Genomic DNA, 8,208 nt, shown 5'->3' with positions numbered 1-8,208 from the left:
TTGATTAGTAGCATCCTGCATAGACAATCCTATACTTACTTCATACTGGTATTCAGCCCAAATACCCAACAAACTGGTTTCCTCTTCAAATTGCAGCAATGCACTAGTGGTATCACCAAGAAACTAACGCTTCGTTTTAATTATGTCAATGATCACATCATGAAATTCTCGCTTGGCAATGCCAAGCACCTCTCCCAAGGTAAATTCCACCCGACGCTTTAAGATCTGTTCTTCAAGAACCTTCTTAAGATCTGTGGTTGTCTCAATGTGAGATTGCAACTTATATCCTGGCTGCTTGCCCTTCTTTTTGCCCTCTTGTTTGTTATCTTGTTTTTGCTCTTGACTGACCTGTTCCATAACATGCTTGAGAGGTGGTTGATTTGTAGCTTTAGGTTGATCCACACTTCTTCTTGTCATTATTTTAGATGTCCCTACAATATCTTCATCTCTTTTTCATTTTTCTTCCATAAGTACATCCGTGTTTTGTACCTTTGCTAAATATGCATACACTGAATATGCATCTACCCGTGATTCCCAACCAGTTATGCCACGAATGTCTTGCCCTACATGAGACATTTCACTATTAGTGACCTGTCTCTTTTCAGCTACATGTAAAGCATATGTCCATATTTCAGCCTTTGGACCATCACTTGGCCATGCATTCTATCCAACTGTAGACCAAAAGTAGAAGCATGTACCTCTGCATAAGGATTTCGGACAACCAAGTCTTCCAACAACTTCTACATACCTCCCTTTCCAAAATTCAAAGCAAGAGGCAATCTCGTTTCTTGTGCATGGATCTTGCCATCTTTCCAAAAGATGAGTTGTCGTGCCAAGGCCTCCTGATAGGCAGCACAATCCTTTCTCTCATGCTGCAAACTGTCACACCACATACATCTTTTTCCAAGTTTAGGGGCTGCTGCCCGTCCCCTTTTCTCTTGTCCTTTTTCATCCAAATTTGCAACCTTCGATTGAAGATCTTGCATCCCTTTCACCAATTCATCCAAGACATCTTCCCTAATAGAGGGAACAATAGCAGGTTTTTTACAGCCATAGGGTTAGCCACAGAAGCGGGTGGCTTACTGGATACTTCAACTGTTCTGCCCGTAACAATGAGTAAGCTAGAGACATGCAATCTTTCTCTTCTTCTATGCTTCTTCACAAGCGCAGTAACAGCTTCCATGACATGTCTCCACTCTGTTTTCAAACCTGTCTCTGTAGTCTTATCCTCCAGCAAATCATCAAGCTTCTCTTGAAGCTCAGGATCAGTTGCCTGTAGAAGCAATTCAATTTTCTGACTTGTAAGAGCTTGCTCTTCTGCGAGATCCAACTACTCAAATCGACTTTCAAATTCTCTTAATAATTCTGTAGCCACAAGATCCTTATTGGGTTGTATAACCCGCTCTTGAAAAGTCTTGCGTGTAATGAAACTAGTATTCTCAATATAAAATTCTTCCCTGAGTGTCTTCTTGAAGGCTACCTAGTCAGCATCTTGCAAGTATAATTCACTAATCCCTCCGTGCTTTCAGTTCATGAATAGTAACACGTACAAAATATCGGCTCCATGCAGATTGAGCCACTCCAAAGAATTCCATCTTCTGAGCATAGGTATGTACATATGTAGATACATTCCTACCATTGAATAACTTCACCTCATGCTCAATTGCTTGCAAAGCATTCATCACAACACTTTCTGTTTGAGCTGAAGCTTGCATCACTTGTTGTTGTTGTTGTACCTGCATAAGCATATTCATATTTTGCACCAATTGTTGCAAAACATAATTGGAGATTGTATTTGGAGGTTCTCCCATCTTATCTTTCCTTCTTCTGTGATGACCTTTCACGTCGGGTTCACCAATGTCGGAGGGATTTTTGTCGAAAGGTCAAATCCACCGAGGATCAGAAGTAGAAGGAAGTAGAGATAGGAGATGGAAGAGAAGATAGAGAATATCCAAGTGGAAACACTACAAATACAAATCACAATGAATTGAATCAATATGTATTGAAAGAACATGGAATCTTCGCACTACTCAGAAGCAATCTCCAGGCATTAGATCTCCTGGAGCTTCTTTGTAGAACAAAACGTGCATAAAAATTACAGATCCTTCTCTGTTGCTCAGAACCCAAATCTGATGGCTCTGAAAGGGGGGTAAAACCCCAGGACACCTGATCACGGATCTCCCAGATCACTCCTCCTTCTTTCCGTTCAATCTACAGTTTTCAGCCTGTTTACAATGATCACGATGCGTGCGATTTTGTCCGTCTGTCTTTTTATGAAAAATATCCTAACTGGCTGAAAAAGCCACTTGCTTTTTGCATGCCATCCTAATCTAGAAGCTTTTCTAACTTTTTCAGATTTTTACAATAAATAATATCAAATATAGGCTAAAATGATCCAAAAATCTAGTATTTTTGGATAATCCATGCAACTCACACTAATACTAATGACTCAGATCACATTGAGTCTCTTAATTAATAAGAAGTCGGATGATGATGCATTCCATACTTTTTCACACAATGTCCTCATAACATCAGGACAATGTGTGCATTTATGTGTGTCTAACTACACACAATGTGTCCATCCATACACAAGTGTGCATTTGCCTACCATGTGCATCTATAGACGCACATATGTATCCACACCCCGTATGCACCCATTCACATGTGTGCACACCATAGCACCTTAGGCAGCCATAGTATACATTAAGCATTTGTTCACACATGCTCATTGCACTCTACAGTGCATTGTGCATGCACATACATATACTTAACACTACACACACCCACGTAGTATACCATTGTCATGCATGCACCTCAACCCCTAGTCATGCGCACTACACCTAGTGCACCCAGACTAATTTTAGGCACACTTATACACACACTAGGATATATGAGTGTGTTCAATGCACTAGCACACCTTCTTGCATTAAAGAACCTGTTCACGAGCATGTAGTTTGCTTGCATAGCAACCACACCTAGTGCATTTTTGCATTAGACCCCCAACCCAGGAACACTTTGTGCTTAAGCACCTTGTTATCCCCACCACACATGCACTTAAAATACATCTCCATAGTACTACAGATAGGGTAGGCACAAAATTAGGCTCACTAACATTTAGGAACATCTTAGCCCTTGCATAGCTTGCATTGAATCTAGGGTATGCACCTGCATGTATGTACATTAGGGTATTTTTAGTACATATAGTGCACTTTAGGACTATCCACATGCATACACCTAGAGCATGCACTATTATCCGTCCCCGGCACATTCAAAATACCATAAATAACTTGCATGTATCATTGCATCATAGGATATACAAAGTAAATGCACATACATCTACGAACTTGTGCATTGACCCTAGGACCCACATGCCCACACATTCACATTGCACCACCTATCTGCACACATCAGAACCAAGGCACGTAGGTTAGATCACACCATTATATGTGTAAAACTTGGTTATGCAGTGAATTTTGATGAATGGATATTAAACTAAAAACAAAACCTCAAGGAGTCGAGCAAGAAAGACCAGACATAGAAGGAACCAAAGAATGCAGGAATTAAATCATATGCAAAGCTAATGAAAACTGGAAGTTCAAGAGCCAACAAAAACACAAGGTACGATAATTACTACAATCATTATTCAATCATTATCCAATTGTGCTTAAACATAAAAAATGAACCTAGGACTCATAACTTTCTTTTATCCAACAGTTTGCCTTCATCACCAGCCAAAAGCCCTAATCCCAACAAAAACTCTTGAATTCATTTATGAATACATTAGATCCTTATCAACACACCTTAATATCAGCACTCTCCACACTACTCTCAAGAGCTAGAAGGTTGAATGACCAAGCTAACACCCTAGGAAGTTATAAGGTTGAGTACCCTTCAATTGCCACAAGGAAAAGCACTAGCGCACTCGGCCTAAATTAAAAAAACCCTTCACTTTTCCAAGGATTGAAACTTGAGAAGAGATCATATGCTTAGAAACGCCAAGCGTCTCCTTGAGCTCCACAACACAACCAACCAACTGCAAAATAAAATGCAAATTATATGTGCCCAAATGAGACAACCCAATTGTCATACAATCATCTCGTGACCACCCCACACTTCATGTATCGCACAACCTCGCAAGTCTAGCACTTATTGGAAATGCCATTATTCAAGCCATGTGACCTCACTATTGCATAAGACAATCTCTTTCTTTTTAAAGTAAAATCTTGAGAGAGCTGTTGGTTTTTGAAATTAAAGGAGTGCTAGGAGATCTTCTTTGAATCCAAATGAAAATGCCCCATATATCTCCAATTCATATTTTGCAAATTGTAGTTAAACATTTGAAGTAGAGTCATGTAAACTTATTGCTTTTTTATAAAATGTGATAACTTTTTAAGGTGCCAAGAGCCCGTGTAGAGGTGAGGTAAATCAAGGCCGATCCTTCCCTAGGAATTGAACTTAATTCGAGTTCACACATACATTGTAAGCGTAAACCAACTTGCCCTCAATTCATTGGCAATGTAAATATACCATCAACACAAATCAGTATTTGACATTCAAAAGCAAGGGCACACTATCATACTTGCCCTTTTTTTCTCCATGAGAGAGAGAGAGAGAGTATGTGTGTGTGCGCGCGCGCGCTTGCGTGCGGGTGTGTGTGTGTGTGATTTTTTTTAATTTTCTAAAATAAACTCTTCTTTCTTGAAAAACAAAATATCCACAAATATCAAGACAAGTGGACCGCTTAATTAAATTAACAATGAGTAATTTTTTGAGAAAATGTAAAACCTTGTCGTGGCACCACCATACAAGCATATGCCCTAAATGGCAATGCTAATGAAATAAAACTATACTTCCACATCTGTGAGAAAGGTCCGTAGAAATATGACTGTGGCAAAGGTCTGTAGAAGTATGGCTTTGGTGATTTTTTTCTTGAATGGGTAGTGGAGGATCTGCAGTGGGCAATGATATCGTCAAGGCCAGCCATTCATATATCGGATGCAAGGCCAAGCACCCCCCCTCAAGAACACCATCATCACAGCTGCAAACCCACCCACCTCATACATGGCAGTCAGGAAGCGCCTCACAAAGGAATTCTGCACGACCTGGTCGCAGTAAGGAGGGCTGCACTGATTCACATACACTGTCCAATTCAGCTCTATCACAAGAGCTCTGTATCCTGTCAAGTCCATAGCGTAGGTCCTTTCCCCTGTCACCGGACTAGTGTAGAAATCTCGTGCAAAGAACTTCCAATACACTTCATTGGTCGCATTTGCACCTCCCACTGACTCTGTGCTTACCACAAACCTGTGAGCTGCCCTGCTGAACATCTGTTTTACTGCCAGGAGCTGCTCCCAGTCTGGTAGAGAGCTAACAGAGAGGAAGGCGTACTCCCCAAACACTTCATCCACATTATCTGTCACAACCCACAAAACACCTCTCAGCAGGACACCAATCAATCCAGTCAGTAAGGACTGGCTATGATTGCTGCATTTCCGACCCAAGAAAGCACCATGACAACTAGACTTTTCCTATGCTCAGGTTTTCTCAGCATTGGGAACTGTCTTGGAGTTTTTCTGATATTCATGAGGGACTAACTCAGATTTTTATCTTGAAGGGGAGATGCACAAAAAGAAGTAACAGATGTTCTTATGCCCCAAAAAACTAGCAATCTTCTTTACCTCTTGCACATGTTTTCTCACCAAGGACTGACTCGGAACTTTTTCTCAATATTGAGGACCATGTGCTTTCCTCATACTCAGGCTTTTATAACAATGTTCAAGATTGACTCAGATGAGGGCAAGTGGGATCCTAACAATGTCTATGATAGCATCCGAACTTTACAGGAATATTGCTCCTTGTTTAAACGGTTTAAGGCTTATCGGGACCAAACATTCAATAATGCATGTAAAACCTATCACTTCTGGTTACCTAAGCGCACATAATTGCCAATATATCAGCTCAAAGATATCAAATAGTCGCACCTTGCATGGCTGTGCTGATGATGTGAGCCAAGTTTGAGGGGCTTGTGACTGTATTAGTTGGCACAGTGGTCCTTTGAGTTTGGTTAGTGTATGCTGTAAGGAGCGTTCCCATTGAATAGCACCCCTGAAGCCATAATCCAGATGTTTTATTGACAGAGATTAGCTGCAAGGGATGGCAGAAGTCCGTATAATTCATGATCGGGTATCTGTTCCAACTGCCATCTTTTTGCCCATGTGTGTGGTTTATCCAGTAGAACTTGACATAATAAGGCCAAGGAATACCTGACTTGTTGCAAGGGCAGAGAAGGTTGGGGTAATTTTGTTGAGTGGTTGGTAGAGTGAGCAAGTAATGGCTGCCCCAATGTCTCACAGTGCGGGAGGGAAGGGAGTTCTCATAGACAATTGTGATGGTCGAGATTGCCCCTGCTATGATGAAAATGGTGACAATCAAGCGTGCAACCACTCGACCAGGCGCATCTGGTGGTGTTTGCCTGCCTCAGACAAGTTGCAAGAATAACGATGAACAACACGAATAGCTATGCAGCAATTACAATGATGATGAGACGACAATGACAGTGATGATGAGGAGATGACAAATCATGATGGCAGCCCTGTTGATGACAATGATGGTAGTGATAATGATGATTCTGACAAGAACGATGGCCAACAAATGACAAGATTCAGATAAAGATGAGATAATGATGAGACAAAGGTGAAACATGCACTAGAGAAGGGCAACCTATCTATGGCAGCAGGCTAGAATCTGTAAAATTCCTTAATTAGTAGATCCCAAAGAGATCTTCCTTGACAGCCTAGCACGTCAACTGTTGGCTGCTAGAACGAAATGGAGGGGCAGCCATGGTGATATAATGAGGAGGTGAAAGCTATGCAGCCAATTATGTGAGGGCATGTGCAGATTTCTCAGCTACACATCCACTGATTCTGATATTCTAGCTTCATGCCAAGGGCTACACACCAGCTGATAGCCTGATCACTGCTCACCCTGATAAATGCATGTGTATTAAATTATTACAATGGGGATGCATGCCTGCTTCTTATGGCCTCATATTGTGCCTGGCTGAGGGACATTCAGATGTTTTGCTTGAAATGCATCATATAGAACTCTCTCTCATGTGCTGATGCTGCACTACTGAGATCATGATCAGTGCAATTATCAAGAGAGGGAACTTACGTAGGGTAATCGTTGAGAACATCGGCGGTTTTCCTGTGAATCCAGGAGATAGTAGAACTCAGGGCGCGGCCTGCCAGAGAGGAGGAGCTGGAGGAGGGGGAGGGGCCGGAGGAGGAGGAGGAGGAGGAGGAGGAGAATGAAGTGAAGCAGCAGCAGCAGCAGCCGCCGCATGCACGCGCATGATCGATGGCAGACTGCAGGTCGTCGGCAGCCCCAATTTCGAGCTCCCAATGGGAGCCGGGATTGGACTGCATCACTATATGCTGCTGGAGAATGGAAAGGAGGAGAGGGCGATTACAATCACAGACATGCGTCGCTCACTCTCAAACGAGCGGGCGATTACAATCACAGACATGCGTCTCTCTCTCTCAAACGATACTTTCCGAGGCAGCTGGGAACTCTGTTGTATTTATCATGGAGACGTGAACAGCTCCTGGTTCCTGATTTCTTCAGTTGGGATATGATTTCTAGACATGGATGACGCACTATCAAAGACCTTGAATGGTCTTGCATGGTTGAATGGTTCATATCAAAGTCTCCGAAGTCAATGCACTATTTAATTCTTGTCAACACCTTATTTTACTAGCCCTTACTTTTTATAGCAATCGATTGAACCAATCTACTACGTGAAACACCACTGGTCTCAGTGGTCAGGCTTTATAACCAAATTCTCTACAATTAGACCTCGGAAATGAAGGGACAAGCTAATTGGAATTTAGAATTTGCATCTTCCTCCGGCCCCTACAAACAACCTGATCTTACACAATCTCATTGGAAACAAGGCTTTTCCAATAGTCCTACTTGTAAATTGTAAAAGCCAATGCTATTACGGAATTTGAATCGAAGGTTGAGAAGTTGTTAGAAAGAAAGACATTTAATAGCCAATGCTATCCCAACGGTGATGGCCTTGCAATGAGATTTTGGGATTGTAATCATAAGGTTGTGGGTTCTAGTCTTGTTGGGGCATCACTTGGTTAGACACCTATGTTCACATTGTGTCTTTGCAAAAGTCTAGGCTTTACTCAATCATTGCTT

At 41.8% G+C, this 8,208-nt stretch overlaps 1 protein-coding gene across 1 annotated transcript; it reads right to left on the bottom strand.

Annotated features, from left to right (window-relative positions):
• Positions 1 to 4,741: 4,741 nt before the first annotated feature.
• Positions 4,742 to 7,624, bottom strand: LOC148018122 (uncharacterized). The gene is made up of 3 exons (XM_087662274.1): positions 7,174 to 7,624; positions 5,982 to 6,472; positions 4,742 to 5,413 (listed from the first exon to the last, which is right to left on the bottom strand). The coding sequence occupies exons 1-3, from the start codon at positions 7,425 to 7,427 to the stop codon at positions 4,971 to 4,973; spliced, it is 1,188 nt and encodes a 395-aa protein (XP_087518400.1). The 5' UTR covers positions 7,428 to 7,624; the 3' UTR covers positions 4,742 to 4,970.
• Between the last annotated feature and the right edge of the window lie 584 nt (positions 7,625 to 8,208).

Source organism: Lygodium microphyllum, chromosome 21 (genome assembly GCF_053477565.2).
Source record: "Lygodium microphyllum isolate KBCC chromosome 21, Lygodium_microphyllum_v1.1.10, whole genome shotgun sequence".
NCBI lineage: Eukaryota > Viridiplantae > Streptophyta > Polypodiopsida > Schizaeales > Lygodiaceae > Lygodium > Lygodium microphyllum.
The sequence above is the reverse complement of the archived record's forward strand: the minus strand, read 5'-3'. Positions and strand labels throughout refer to the sequence as shown.

Coding starts and splice junctions, on each gene's coding strand:
- LOC148018122 (XM_087662274.1), bottom strand. CDS start 7,427: ATGCAGTCCAATCCCGGCTCCCATTGGGAGCTCGAAATTGGGGCTGCC. Junction 6,473..7,173: donor GTTCTCAACGATTACCCTAC/GTAAGTTCCCTC, acceptor TGTCTGAGGCAG/GCAAACACCACCAGATGCGC. Junction 5,414..5,981: donor CATCAGCACAGCCATGCAAG/GTGCGACTATTT, acceptor GGGTTGTGACAG/ATAATGTGGATGAAGTGTTT.